Below are 16319 nucleotides of genomic sequence, written 5' to 3' on the forward strand. Positions count from 1 at the left end.
GAATTCGCGGCCTTAACGAGAACCCGGTTTTCGCAACTTTCCGATTTATTTCACGCCGTTCCACGCCACGCAACTGTGATTATTCGCGATGCTAGCGAATACCCCCTCCATACCCGTTCCAACCGTTGAAATATAATTGTGGGAATTACGAGGAGGTATTGTTAAATCGAGATAACTGCATGCAGCGAGCGAAACGCGACTCGAGTGGTGAAAATGCATTTCCTACCCGTTGTCGCTTGCCCACCTCGTGCCCTAGATATCTCACCTGTCTACCTGCGTGCAAGTAGACCAACTGTGCGCAGGGTGGTTATTTCTGGAGTGGTGATGCAGTTGGAAAAGGCGCAGTTGAATTTATTGAATCGAGTCCATTCATCTTCCCCTTTCGAGGGATTTTATATAAATTGTACTTATGCTTGAAGAGAATACACACACACAGTGCCACGTAATTTTTTCAGATTATAACTTCGTTAACGCTGCCTGTTTGTAAGAAGGAAGTTTTTTTTCGAGAGCGTTGAAAGGAATTCTTAAAATGTAAAATTTGTATGAAAGATAAGAAAAGGAGATTGTTTCTTTATTTTTATGTGTAATGAACTTTACAGAATTATTGATAAAGCTATATCTTTTAAACTAATCATTTTTTTGATTCTTTTATTTTAATAATTTTATGGAATGGCATAAATTTATTTCTTTATTTCTATAATGTAATTTTTATATTTATTAGGAATTTATTAAATATTTAGAAAGCTTATTAATACGAAAATTAATTAATTTAAAATTGTAACAAATTTAATGTACTTTTTTAATTTTTTAATTGGAATATTTTTGTATCTGATTACAATATTTTAAAACTCATTAAATTTATTATCATTACTAATTACTTAAAATAATTTTGTATACAATTTACGTAATGCTTAGTTACAAATGATGTTATATTTGTTTTCATTAATTAAATTTTCACCTCTAATTTTACAGATAAATCATAAAACGATATCCCTGATATTTTGCATATTTAAATCATAAGGGATTAATTATATTTTTATTCAAATTCCATATAATTGAATTAAATTTAATTTACAATACCTTAAGCAACAATCACTGAAAATATCCGTGCAATTTTTCAAACGAAAAATATATTACTTTTGTTTTATTTATATTCACGTTGCCGTACAGATTATATTAAAGAGGAAAGCGTAACGTTTTAAAACACACGTATTCGATTTATGTATCAATAAATGCATTATTAACAATTTCAAAGCGCATGTCTCCTCTGCAAATAAAAATCCATTAATGGAAAAATTCCTTTTTCTATTCTATAATATCACATATTTTTCAACGTGCGACAATAAAATTCGATTACATTCCTGTATCAGTTCGATAACAGTTTTCCACGGACAATTTTTGAAACAGTATCCATGATTTTATCAAACAAAAAAAAAAATGCATCACGTGACCGATAATTTAATTGCCATCACCCCACTTCGTGTAATCTCTTCCTTTTTCGCTCGAATAAACATTGATTTTTAAATCAGTCGTAGCTTCCAACTTTCATTTATCATTTTTCTATCTTCCATTCGTTTATCCATCTCCCTTCGATTCTTCCTTTTATTAAATAATCTTTTCTATCCTCTTTCTCAAATTCGTTTCTTTCTTCAACTTTCCTTTACATTTACATTTTCATTTTTGTTCGATATATAGTTATATTTTTATTTGACAATGTGAAATTGATTATGACTATAAAACTAGATTTAAAATTAATATTAATATGCACGAATAATTTTTTCAGACAGGAGAAAATTAATAAAGTTTTTAATAAATTATTAAAGTTAGAAAAGATTGTGATTTTTCATTCTTCTGAGTGGAAGAATATTAAGATTAAATATTTGTGAAATAATTTTGAATTTTGAATAATTGTGAATTTCTTTTTATTCAAAAATATTTATTTAGCAATATTAATATTAGATGATCCAAAAATTAATTGTAGTTTTTGATAGTATAATATTTAAAATTGTGGCTTTATTTAAACTGAATTTATTTAATTAAAATATTTATGCATTTTTCTTATTCTAGAATTTAATTTTTTATAAATTCTTTTAAAATAGATATTTAAATATACATTACATAAAGATGTATTTGCTATTTCTGTCTTGCCATTAAAATTAACAAAGACAATAACATTAAGTGTTCAATAAATACATTTTTACAAAAAATATTTTGAATAATATTTTTTAAATATATTTAAAATTAATATATTTTAAACTTTCTTCACAAGGCATAGAAGACAAAGATAATAAATTATAATATCTATTTTCGAATGATATATCACATATTAAATGTGAAATTAACATTTGCAAATTCTAAATACAATTAAAAACCACAATTTATTTCCTTCAACTATTCTTCAATTTTGAATTTTGATTTCAATAATCATTTTCACAATTTTTTATATCACGTGAAAATGATATTATTCAATGTTTCATCGTGAAATAATAGATTAAAATGGAAAGATAATAGTTTTTGGTACTTTACGGAAATTTTTATAACACTTTTTCAATAATTTACAGTAAAGTTGTTATATCAGTGTGACAACACTGAAAAAAAAGCTCATGATCGTAATTCGTAAAACTTTAATCGCATTAAAAAGAAGTTGAAAAAAAAAAGGAAGGAAAGAAGGGAGAGGCAAATCCCATGATGCCGTGAATACAGACGGAAATAGTATTCACAGAGGGGCTATCAACAAAATCCGAGGCGAATGGATGGCGAACGTGCAACGAATATCAAGCAGTGAACCACTAATGAACAACTTCATTAACCAAGCTCTTGAAAATTCCACGGTTTATCGAGGCTTTTTCATTTTTCGAAATATTTCAACCCACAATTCACTTGATAGTTTCGATTAATCGCTGTGTAACCGGAAATATTCGCGAAACGATTCCGTTTTAAATTCATTAAAAATCGCTTTTACAATTCTGTCAACTCGTTCAAAAAAAAAAAAAAAAGAAAAAAAGATTGAAGGGAAATTGGAAATAGTAATTGTCGTATTATTCTTCTGTAATTCTTATTTTATTGTATCATTAATTTCTGTCAATATCGTACAATTCCTGATCAAAAAATTACTTTTAGTAAAATTTCAATTACCCGAATGCTTTAATTTAATAGTAATTTTTATTTACTAAGTTCTATTACTATTTTTATCAAAGATTACACCTATATATAATCATATTAATAATCTCTGTTTTCTTTCTTTGATTTCTTGATCGAATATATATCTTTTCTATTTTATCATATTTTTCTATTTATCATATTTTTCAAACCCAAGAATTTTTTTAAATCAATTAATGTTTCAAATAAATCTCTCAAATATTCTCAATTGGATTTATATCTAGTTATTCAAATACAATAAAAAATAATAAGATATTATAATATACAAATTATTAATATGTATACATGAAATATATATTTATAAAAATTGATAAAATTTTCGATTAAATCTTTCTTTAAATCTTTTCAACTTCATTAAAAATCTTGATAAAATTGCTTCTAATTTTTTGCAATTTTTAAGACTTACAAAATAGAATTTTTAAAAAAGGAGGGAAAATATAAATATATGGAACGAAATTCACATACCCTCGTATGAGCTCCGCTACGACTGTACATGATCAATCCGTTAGGTTCGTTGGTACGGATTTTGAAGGATATACTACCGGATTTGGCCGCCCTCCAAGGTGGCAGCACCTGAAACACAGGAGATGTACGCCTTTTAATATTTTCCCACTTCTTGGCCGTCACTTCCAAAAGACGTAAAATAATAATAATAATAATAATAATAATAATAAAAAAGAAAATAAGAAGAAGAAGAAAAGAGAGTAAACGGAAGAGAAATCCCTCGATGTCCTGAAGAAGAATGGAGAACGGACAGGGTTGGCGGTCCACCACCGTGTTCGGAATCCAAAATTTCCTGCTCTCCACCCTGGACGAGTCCATTCATCATGCACGACGGCTTAAATAATCACGTGTCTCGTGCTCGTGGAATTTTTACTTCAATTTCGTTGCGGGGCCCGAGTCTCTCTGCGGCTGACTGATTTACGTTTCACCATCGAGAAATTCGCCGCAGTTCCGTCTCCACGCGTACCCAATCGTGAAATATTCCCGTCTGACCAATCTGTTACTTTGTTTGTCGGATAAAAGAAGAGAAGCGGGGCAAGGAAAGTCTTGTGACGCGAAAATGTGTCGATTATATAAATTGAATATTCGAGATATTGTTCGTTTTGAAAATCAGAGCTGGGCAATTAAATTTTTAATATTGATGATGATTGTAGTGTTGGATGTAGAGAAAGATTTGATAATGATCAGAAGATTTTTCCTTAAAGGAATTTCGTTAGATCAACGTTGATTTATGAAACATGTTGTAATTATTAATTTAATTTAATTTTGAAAATAGAATAATTTAAGGGTTATCTATAAAAAAAAAAAGAAAATAGAATTTATATAATAAGTAATTTTAACAGAAGGACGAGTAAATAATCGTGGAGAGTATTTATTAATTTGTAATCATGAATATAATTAATTTAATGTCATTAATTTAAAGCTTTCAAATCTGATAAAATATGTACACTCTATTGGATATTTATGGCCTACATTATTTTATACTTTCATAATCTATGTATCACTAATGTATCATTATTGATTAATTCAAAAATCTCTATTTCTAAAAAGAAAAAAAAAATAGATTAGAAATCAAAAAGAAAAGTAAAAATTTTGTTTAAAAATAATTTGCTTATGTGACAATTTTTTGTTACTTTTGTTAACAATTAAAGTCTCACATTTTTCCCCATAATTTCCATAATTTTTAATAATTAATCATATTACATTTCACCCAACTCTGATTGATTTAGTATCGTTTATAGAAAATTTGTGTATCAAGAGCACCTAAGATATTGTTTGAGTTTGAAGAAAATCGAATGGTTAGTTGGATAGAAAGTTTGTTTGACCGTATTATGATGTGCGGTATTTGATATTTTGTTCGAGTATAATGATTTGTGCGCGACGGAGGGTTTCTGGGTAAGATACATAAAGATTTGAAAGAAATATGGAACAAGAAGTTATCGTTTCAAAAGTTGGAAGAGTGTCAAAAGCAGTGATTGTCAAGAGCAGACATTCGAGAGAAGTTCTTCTACACAAGTATTTAGCTTGAACTTTTTTTTTTTTTGAAGTGCTATTCAATTTTATCTGTTTGAAAAAAAAGAAATATATTTTTTAATAAATAATTCAAAAATATTATTAACTGTTCTTGAATAAATTGTATAAACTTTTTTTTTTGAAAATCAATTCTTTCTTATTTTTAATAATTTTAAGAAGAGTATTTATTCGATAATTTTGCAGTGTCTGAATATTTATCAAGATTTAATTACCATTTTCATTTATAATTTCTTATGAAATAATCAAAGGGATATATTTTTAAAAATTCAATTATTTGTAAAGTCTATTTTTTAATATGAATAATTATGATAATAAAGTTTAATCGATGCATAATACGATTGATTTTATTATTCTTTTTAAAAATTTTTAAATTTAGATGAACAATACTTATTACTAATATAATCCAATTTCTTTAATTTTTCTTCATTTTATTTTTTTTTTCATAGCCATTCAAATATCAAATATTTATGCAAATTCTATGTTTCTACGAATACAATTTAAAAAAAATGGAAAATTTATATTTCATCCTTTAAATATATTGTAACGAGAATTTAGGTAAATCTTTTGTATATTTTTCCATATTACAGTGATTCTGTAGATTTTTGTAAATTTAAATCTGAATAAATACATAAATATCTGCATTCTAGTCATAATTTTTGCTTCAGTAAATTCCATAGATCCTAAAATCTCTCTGGGAAACAAATCCTTTTTGTTTTCCCCGATTGTCTTTCGAAGAACAGTAGCTTGTAATTTTGGAATCAGAGCGGTTTCAGGGAGAGAGAGACTCGACGTGAACTGCACCAAGTGTAATTGCACCTCAATGACAGTGGGGCCAATTTTCGCGATGAAGAGTCAACTCGAAAACTTACGGTTACGAGATTCATTATTTATTCTTCTTACTTTTGTTTGCCCTAAATTTTCCATCCCTTTCTCGCAATTGAGAATAAATTTCATTCCTCGGAACTTTCCTTATGAAATATTCCTTTTTGTTAGATATGATCTCGATTTGTATAACTTGATCGCAATTTAATGTTTTATATTAAATCTTGAAATTGAATATTTGAAAGATTCTGAAAAATATTAATTAATGAATAATTTTTTTAAAAATAATATTATTTAGAATAATAATAGAAGATTTTTAAATACAAACTATTATGTTAAGGTAATTTTAATGAATGAAGAAAATTTATCATATAACATATATATTTTTTTTATTTAATAGAACATAATTTAAATAATTTTCTTTCTTTCAATGTCAATATTCTTTTTATTATTTTTTCAATAATATAAAAACGTGACTTTATCTTTTTTTATTCTATTAAATAATAATTATTAACAAAAGATTATTTCCTTTTAAATTTTAATTATAAATTAAATAATTATAAAAGTACGAAATATATAAATTTTTTTTATTTTTTGGTTCTTTTTCCTACAAATCGAAAGTCAATTTCCTATACGAGACAATCTACTGTAAAGAAACGCAAAGATTTGTCTAAGAAAATTACTTGGACAGTTCTATCAGAACGTTAATGAAACGAACCTCCTATGAGAATATCGGTATAAGTTACTTCTTTATCTTGCTCAGTCAATTTTCTGAACTTCTTTAAAACCAAGAATTTCCTTTAAAGTTTCTTTGAAGCCAAGGAGTCCTTAATTGACTTAATTCAGTATCTTAAAAATAATTTAACACGAGTTATAATATCTTTAATACAATATTATTTTAATTCATTTTAAATGAGATCAAATATATAAAATATAGATATAAAATGTATTGTGTAAATTGTACAATGAAGATATATGTTAAAGCAAAATAATGTATATTTAAATAAATAATTCGTAAATAAATTGAAAAATAATTTTTAATTAAATATAATCAATTATTACAGGAAATTCTGATTAGATTGAAATTTTATTTTGAGCCTGATTATTAAATTAAATAAATATTTTAATGTAACAGTAAATAATAAAACTAATTTTTAAAATTATTGATTATTCAAATATTATATATCAATATTTTTAATTATAGAATTATCATCTTTCTTTCAATGATATATTTGAAATTCGATGATATATTTGAAAAATAACTAAAAATTAAATATAATTAAAAATTGTAAATGTTCATGTTTCAAGATATCATCCATCAAATAACTTTTTCAAAGTGAACGAACTGTCAGGGATAATTTCATCGTGCGTGACACACGAACATTTTATAATGCAAATAGATGTACATCTAACGATGAGATAAATATGAAGGTGAATAAGAAATTAAATTCTGAATGTGTTTTTCAAACGCAATATCAAATATTATCATCATTTTTATAATAGTTTTAATAAATTATATAATGTTCAAAATTCTATATTTGTATTCTATTTTTTAAATAAAAATATAATCATTCATAATGTTTTATTTCTTGTCAAATATAAAATATTTTTCTTATTCATATTATTATTATTTGTCATTATATATTCGATTCTTTATATGTATAAAATGTTCAAAATTATTATTATAAGGGATGATTTTTCAAGCTAAAATATGAATCAAGAAAAATATCAAGAATAAAAAATTATACTTTTAAGTTTAATTATTCACAAATATAGAGAAATTTATTCAGAAATCGATCATCATTTTTATAAAAATACTAAGAATTCGAAGTTCTTATGTTAAATATTTAACTTTTAATAAAAATAAAACAGCCTTAAAGCACAGATCTGTACACTGTCTTATAAAAATGAATATTGTTATTCAAGGAACAAATCCAAAGCGACGTAAAAGGATGGATCAAGAATCTCTTCAATTTTCTTTTGTCGTCTCTTCATCTATTTCGAATAGAATCGATCTCTTCAGCTTTTCGTTCGTTGAATATCAAAACCCTTCCAAACTCGTGCTCCTTCGTTTCAATGCCGTTCGATAAAATCAATCTATAAAATATGTTTATTGAAACCGAATATTCTGACTCGAGAAAGGAAAATACGAGATCGAACGATCAAGTTGACTTGTTTCCTTTATTTCTCGAGAAATTCCAGGACGAGGAATCGTTGCCTGAAGTGTCGCTCCAGGGATCAAGGAATGGGAAAAAGAAGATGGAGGAATGGTAAAAGGCGAAGGCAAATATGAAACTCGAGAACGATTCAATTTCTATAGTTAACAAGAATATTCGTAATGAGCTCGTTATCTCTTTCAAAACGCTTATTAATTGATTAATTAGAAAGAAATTGATCGAATAAAAGAAATTCTCTTCAAATTTTGACGCCCAGATAAACGTCCATTTAATTTGAACAGAAATAAAATTTTTAAATGTTGTTCCTTTTAATTATTAACCATTTCCAAATCATGTTGTCAATTATATTTTACAAATATCTAAAATATTGCTTGTTACACAACTTATTGTTAAATATTCTGAATCTTTAAAATTATATATTAATATTCTATATCTCATTTTAGCTTGTTACATTTAACAAGATAACATCAACAAAATTATATCTTATTATCATTAATTTCCAAATATTATTTCTCTAATTAATTGTCTCATTAATCAACGAACAAATTTCAAAGTTAAAAAAATAAAACAACGTGAAACATCGATCTCTTGTTTTTTATATTTTTCGTTTTCCACCAAATCTCAAACACGTGTCCAATGCACAACTTAAATAACCATCCAATTTCGTGATAACAATCCAATTGGAACGAAAAGATTGCCGAGAAATCGGCAAAGTACCATGACCAACGAGAATTCTCCCGTGAAACAAATGTCCACTATTCCGTCAGAAATAAACTGGCGGCTGCGCAATTGGCCAGACCTGTGCCATTTTTTTCGAATCCTCCCAAGGATCATCACAGATGAATCATGGAACTCGTTCCACGGCGAAATCTCTCGAATTAGCCGGGAATGAGAAATCTCGTTTAGACTAGGTGGCCATTCTCTTCTACGCCTCTTCCATCCCTCCACTGGCTACCTCAGCAACCGCCAACCCCTTCCTTTCGCGGTGTCCCTCCTCTCCCTCCTCCTCCCCCATCCCATTCCTCCTCAGAAATTCGTCTGGAAAGTCGGAACCGCAAAGTGGTGCTTCATCGTGGCTCGAAAGGAGGATATTTCATCGGAGGAAATCGGCTCTTTCACCCTTTGCCCTTCGACTTTCCAGTCACCGATCCTTCATCCCGTCTGGTTCGGGTTTGGAAAATCAGAGGACGAAAGAGGACAGGGTTGGGGGGAGGGGCGATCAATTAGAGAAGTTAAATTACTTGGCGAAATAAATAATTTACTAATCCGTGCTTCCTAATCTAAGATCGTTGAAGTACGAAGGGATGAAGGATTCGACGAAGTTGTATTTCCTTCTCGATTTTCGAAATATATCTTTAATTTTGTTTTAATAAGTATATTTTAAAGAGACGAGGAAGTTGTATTTCGTTCGTCTATTTCGGTTTTCAGAAATAAATATATTGAATTTTATTTTAAGGAATGAGGATTAAAGGGCAATCGAAGGCCAATCAATATAAATCAATATTTTCTGAAAATAAGTTTTGTCAGTGAAGTTTAAATCAGTGAAGAAGAATTTCTTTATAAATATTCAATCATAAACAAATTAATCTAAATTAATTCGAGTAATTGCTTAATTGATTTATTAATTAAAAATTTTAAAAATGAAGAGATTCTTGAATTGATTGATTCCTATATAAGTTATTTTGAAAAAATTAATTTTTCAATGCAATATATTGTCAATTAATTTATGATTTTATTATTTTAGTCAATTAACACTTTATTTATTTCATTACTTAGTAATAGAATAAATTCTTGAACATTTTAATTTCATTATATCTATAACTTACAAAAATTAAAAATAAACTTCAAATTAATATAAAACAGTAAGGATTTTATTTCCAATGTAAAATTAAGAAAATTTAATCGTTCTAAGTTTATAAATTTCTTCAATATCTCAAAAAAAAAAAAATATAACGTTAGAATTTCCAGGAATTTCTTCAATATTAAAAAATTTAATAAAAACGATGAAAAAAAAGCAATGTACGATAAAATTGATAAACACTTTTTTAGATTGTATCGGAAATTTATCCTCTATCCTTCCATTCTGAACAAGATATTTGAATAGTTGCGGTTTCTGTCGAGGACTTTGTTTAATTAAAGCAATGAAAGCATGTGACAAGAATTATCGTTGTACTTTCGAAGAATTCCAAGTATTTGTAGCTTAAAATTAAAATCTTCCGAATTGTAGAATGTCGTGGAAAAAGATCGATGGAAAATTTCGTAGAGAAATTCCTTCGAAATTCGGTGGATCGTGTACACCAATGTAAATTTCGAAATCTTTTACTATTAAAATGTTCTCAACAATATTCTAATGAAATTAAACATCTGGTACTTATATTACCAATTAAAAATTTCAATTCAATCATTAATAATAATAATCAGTTTCATAAAATTTAAACATTAATCATTAAATTAATCATTTAGATTAATCATTAGATGAAATTATTAAAACTTATAAACTATAAAAATAGACTTGAAACAAAGATGTGTTTCATCTTTTAAGTATCATATCATTTATTATCCGAACTAATTGATTAAAAAGAAACTATATTTAATTTATGAATGAAGTCAATAAAAGTTATACTTTTTTTTTGAATATTTTATGTCTTCTGCATTCTATGGATTCTTAATTCTTAACTTTAGCAATTTAAAAATTTCTATTGAAAATCAAGAGAAAGATCAGTATAAAAAAGAAGGAAATATAATTCCAAATTTTTAATCTCAATGATAAAATCAAAGTAATAAAAATTTGAACAAATACTATTTAGATAAATAGATAAATTACTTATTTTTTCGAAAAATTTATTAATTTAATGAATCCTAGAAAATTTCGTGGAAATTTATGTTAAAATGTACATTAAAAACTTCCATTATTATAAAATATTCAAATTATATAGTGGGTTGCGAGTTCTGAGAATATGGCGTCCCTTATCGTTGCATTATCGGGCTGGTTTCCATTGGAAGAATCGCATAATGACAAAAATCACCGAGGTTTAAAATAAGAAAATTAGACTGTGAATGTATTCTGTGAATCCAGGTGGACTAGTTATGGAGATTTTCGTACAATTGGTGATAGAAATGTATTCTGAAATAAGGATAAAAGGTCATGTTCTATCTTTACTTTTTCTTTCATTTAGACTGAATGGTTGTGTCTGATGGTAAAAATTGATATGCTTTTTTTTTTTAAATTTCAAAATGCAACTATCTACAAATCCTTGAACTCACTTTTTAACATGTATTTAAAAAATTATAAAATATTGAAAAAAAGATATTCAGTTCCATTGAAAAAGAAACAAACATAAAAATAAAATTAGCCAATTATAATTATATTATATTAAAAATGAAAATACTCACAATTAAATTTCCAAAAATTGTAATATATAAAAAATATATGTTCAACAAAAACAATAAATTATTGTAAAAGTTCCACTAAACGGTCACTCCAAAGAAATTATTCAACACAATTAGGAAAACCTCGAAGAATCAACCGACCACAAACAAAAGCAGAGCTGAAGTGTCGATGTTCAATCAACTTACTCGATAGTTAAGTGCTCTAATTACAGCAGAAAATCAAATACCTCTCTTAATTACCGTACGGGCCAAGTTACCAGTCAAATTGGGGAACAGTCAATGTTCGTGTTTGATGTCGAGTTTGCTCGAAAGAGACCCGATTTAGGTTTGCTTATGGGAAGGAGAAATTCTTCTTAGTAGTGGTAATGGAGGTGGAACCCGTGGCGAACCACAAGGACCTCTATCCCTATAGAATACGCTTAATCCGTGAAAAGGATGACAGGAGACGGATAATTCAAAGAACGAGTTTCCAGAGTAGTGAATAAAGGATCACTTTGAAGCGGTTGTAAACACACTGGTCTCTGAGGATAGTTTAGCAAGGGTGCTATAAACTATTGCTAGCCACTCGTTTTCTTTTAATTCTCTTCACTTTTCTGTTACCAAATATTTTATTTTACTTTAAAATTATTTCATTTTATAATATGTTTGATATTATACTTGATTCACTGTTCAAAGAAAAATCTGTGCCATTTTTTTCATTTTGTTTCTCTTTACAGATATTAAAAAACTTTTAATTAATTATTGAATATTCAATGTATACTTTTATATTGAATATTTATATATTTCTTATTAATGTTGTCATTATAATTATAATATATTATATTATTGTGTATATTCTTTTATATATGTGAATTTGTTGTTAAATTTAAAATCTTACTTTAAGGATATTTAATCTAGAAGTGCACATTTAATTTATAATTAATTTTGCAAATGAATTCTTTCATTTCTAGTGTTTAAATTAAAATTGTTGTATAATTTTTAATTTTTATCTTTTATCGTATTTCGAATAATACTATTCACTTGAATACCCAATTATTTGTAATTTATAATGAATTTTGACTCATGTATATTCATAAATGATTTATCAGTCACAGATTATAATCCTTCTTCAATTTTTCAATATTTAAATAATTCATTTTTTATTTATCGTAGATCAAAACGAACCATTATATCTCTTGTAATATAAACGTTTGCTTTACTCTTACAGTCGTAGCCATTAAAAAGATAATCCTTTCTCACAAGTGCAATCGATCTATGGTAAACATTTTACTTTTTACGGATACGAATGTGTTTGCACAATTTACAAAAAGAACAGATACAAGGATCATTTACAGTAGAGATTTCATTAGCTTTCATTTCAAGTTTAAACTTTACAAAAGAATGATCAAGTGTATATTAGACATGATGATATCTTTTATATCATTACTGTATCATTTCATATTTGAAATTCTAATTTCTTGGTCGTTGTATTATTAATTTATGACAACATGAATTATTTTCACAGTTAAAAATTACTTTTCAGAATCTTATTTAAAACATAAAACGATAAACAAATCATTGTGAATTGTGAATTGAACAAATGCAAATAATTTGAAAGTTTTCATTCATCTCAAAAGAAATTAAAAACTCCTTTATTTTCTTATTCATCCATCCATTCATTTATTCACACATAAACAAGAAAATCTATATCTTAAGTATTATATTTTCGTTCATATTCATTCATTAAAATTTGCTAGTGCAAATTTCCATTCAAACAAAACAAATAAAAAAAAAAAAGAAAAAAAGAAAAAATAAAAGTCATCCCCAAAATATCAACACGCTCAAAAACATCCTATTTCCGGAATTTTCGTTTACACAGTTATTTACCACGATGCATCCTAATTTCACCCGAGATTTGACCCCATATTATATCGGTCATGTTTGTTACCAGCCGCTTGTTAAATATTCATGTAACGTTTTCGGTGAATATCCATCGAACAATTTCTATACAGGAATCCGGGGATGTTCGAGCGCAAATATCCGCACGACATAACAACGAAAACATGCCTCGTGCCTCGTGTCAACTCGCATGTACCGTGTATCGAAGATTATAGGCAGTATACGATATTATTGTTTATTATTTGAGCCAATGAAATGGTAACATCTTTCGTCCAAAGAGTTTTGAAAAGAAATAAAGAGGCAAAATCTATCCTCTGTTATACAATAATTTCGACGTGATATGGGCAGAAAATGTTATTGGAACGAACCATTTTCACCAGGATCAAAATAAATAGTTCTGTTCAAACTTTTAAATGTTATGGCTAGAAGAGTATCAATGTATTGGTGGAATACATTTGGAGAGTCGATTCTAAAGACTGAAATAAAAACAAATATGTGTAGAAATGTCGATTGAGAATTATTTATTAAGTTATTAATAATTTAGTTTACATTAGATGAAGGGAGAAAGAGATAGAAGTGAAATGGTGGCATGACAAAGATAATCTATGTCTTTATTAAGTTATAAGTAATTTGTTGTATAAATAGTTTTTGAATGAAACGAGACAAAAATAAAAATCCAATTTAAATAAATTAATTTTTTTATATCTATTTTCATATTTGTTTTGATCTCTACAATCAATCCTCTAATGGAATTATATGAATATATTAACATATATTAATATATTTTATTTGAGGGAATATCTTTTCTTGTGGAACTTTTATGAAAAAAAGCATTATCATTAGGAATCTTCTTATGGAACAAATAAAAGAGAAAAGATTCCATAAACAAAACTATCAAATTATTAGATGGATACTAGTTTTTTATTTGATAATATAATGTTATATTATTTATAAGTTTATGTAAGATAAAAAATATGATAGATATTATTTGATATTTGTTACAATGATGACCTCGTTTAATATTCACGAATAAAATTTTTATTTTTATGTTTCTATAAAACTTTAAAGTAAAAACTTTTATCTTCAAGAACTTTTGTTTATCTGTTTTCATTGGAATTCATAATACGAGAATATTTTTGAAAGATATTTATGGCTTGTGTTAAAAATATAACGAAAAAGTTATATTATTTCGAACTTTGATTTTAATCCAATGCCAACCAATTTCAATATTGAAGATAAAGAATAAACTTTCTCTTGGAATTTACAATAGAAACATCTATTACGAATTGATTTCTATAAAGAACATACAATAAAAACTATTCACAAGATTATAATTAAAAAATTATTTATTAATGCAGCTGATGATAGGATTTTGAAATTATGAATATTTGTCAACGATAATGAAAAATGTCTGAATATAAATTATGCAAAGATATTTCTATATTTGTACAAGAGTTAAATATAAAATAACATTTGATATTCATTAAATTAATTTGTATTATAATAGGAAAACAAATAATTAAATTTATCAAATGAAGTTGATCATTTGATTTGCATTATTTCAATCATATTGTTAATTGAAACGAAAAGTATCAAATTTTGTGCAAGAAAATGTCTGAATTTTTTTCTTTATATCTCGTGATCTATGCAACTTTGCTATCCAATTGTGAATCTTGCGATATAACATACAAAATCACTTGTAACAATTGATTGAATTTAATTTCAAATATTATTCCACTATTTATTAATATTTATTAGTCAGTCACAATAACAATTGTTATCGTGAAAAATGGTAACAATTAAAAATGAAAGTTAATATATATTACCGTTTATTTCACTTTAATTGTTAAACGATTTTATCGAATTAATTCGGGCGAAAAAAATCTGATAAAATGCGCATAGAGATTTCTTCAGGTATATGGAAAATGATTGCTCACACTAGTTGTTGCCGATGAAATATCGTTTGACTGTTGCAATAAAAAATAAAGGGTCAGTGTATCAGTTAGAAATGATAGATTTACTGCCGCGTATTTAAACACGTCGAGTTATTTTACGTGGGAAAGAGAATCTGATAAACGTAGCGTGCGATAAAAATTTCCTTTTACCGGGTGGAAAATAATTGCTCGAATTGGATATAACCGGCGAAATATTGTTTCGTTCTTGCAAACAATGAAAAATGAAAAATTTTAAAAATTCCCTATATTTTTCAATTTTGAAATTAATAAAAAGAGAAATTATTATTGCGGTATTTGATCCATGTATTATTTATTATTTATAATAAAAAATAATCCTAACGTGTAATTCAAATGTTCATCAATCTATTAATCCAAAAAAATGTTTCATTCAATAAGAATCTTTGCAATACTTCAAATGTATTGCTTCGTAATTTGTAGTTTAATAAATAATCTATATTTCGCCTAGGGAAAACCTGACAGTTACCAACTTTGAAATATCGATTTGAGTAATTTCTGCCACAGGAGTTTCTATCCCCGATAGTAATTAGTAATCAAGTATTATACGTAAATTAGAAATTAATATTGATATAAAAATATTTTTTGATTATTTATGTTAATTAAATATTTCAAAAGAAGATTATTTAAAATTACATCATGTTCAAATTTTCTTACAATAAATCAAATCTCACTAGTTGTTGAAAAATATTATTTTTGTTTTAATTATATCAATTATAAAAATTGCACCTAAAATTTGTCACATCATTTTCTTATTTGTTCTTTATTCTATTTTAAAATCAACAAATCATTCAATTTAATCCCTATTTGACTATTTTCTTTATCATGAAATTACATTTCTGAATATCTCTCGAACTTCTTCCGATTCATCATATATCACGTTCGA

At 26.5% G+C, this 16319-nt stretch overlaps 1 protein-coding gene across 1 annotated transcript in view; it reads right to left on the bottom strand.

Annotated features, from left to right (window-relative positions):
* Nucleotides 1-16319, bottom strand: part of Nrx-1 (neurexin 1) — a gene marked incomplete at its 3' end in the record, with an annotated part of 337998 nt that overhangs the window by 62942 nt on the left and 258737 nt on the right. Inside the window, 1 exon segment of the mRNA NM_001145740.1 lies at nucleotides 3626-3732. Within this exon segment, the coding sequence (NP_001139212.1) occupies nucleotides 3626-3732 (107 nt within the window).

This window comes from Apis mellifera, linkage group LG5, assembly GCF_003254395.2.
Source record: "Apis mellifera strain DH4 linkage group LG5, Amel_HAv3.1, whole genome shotgun sequence".
NCBI classification, from domain to species: domain Eukaryota; kingdom Metazoa; phylum Arthropoda; class Insecta; order Hymenoptera; family Apidae; genus Apis; species Apis mellifera.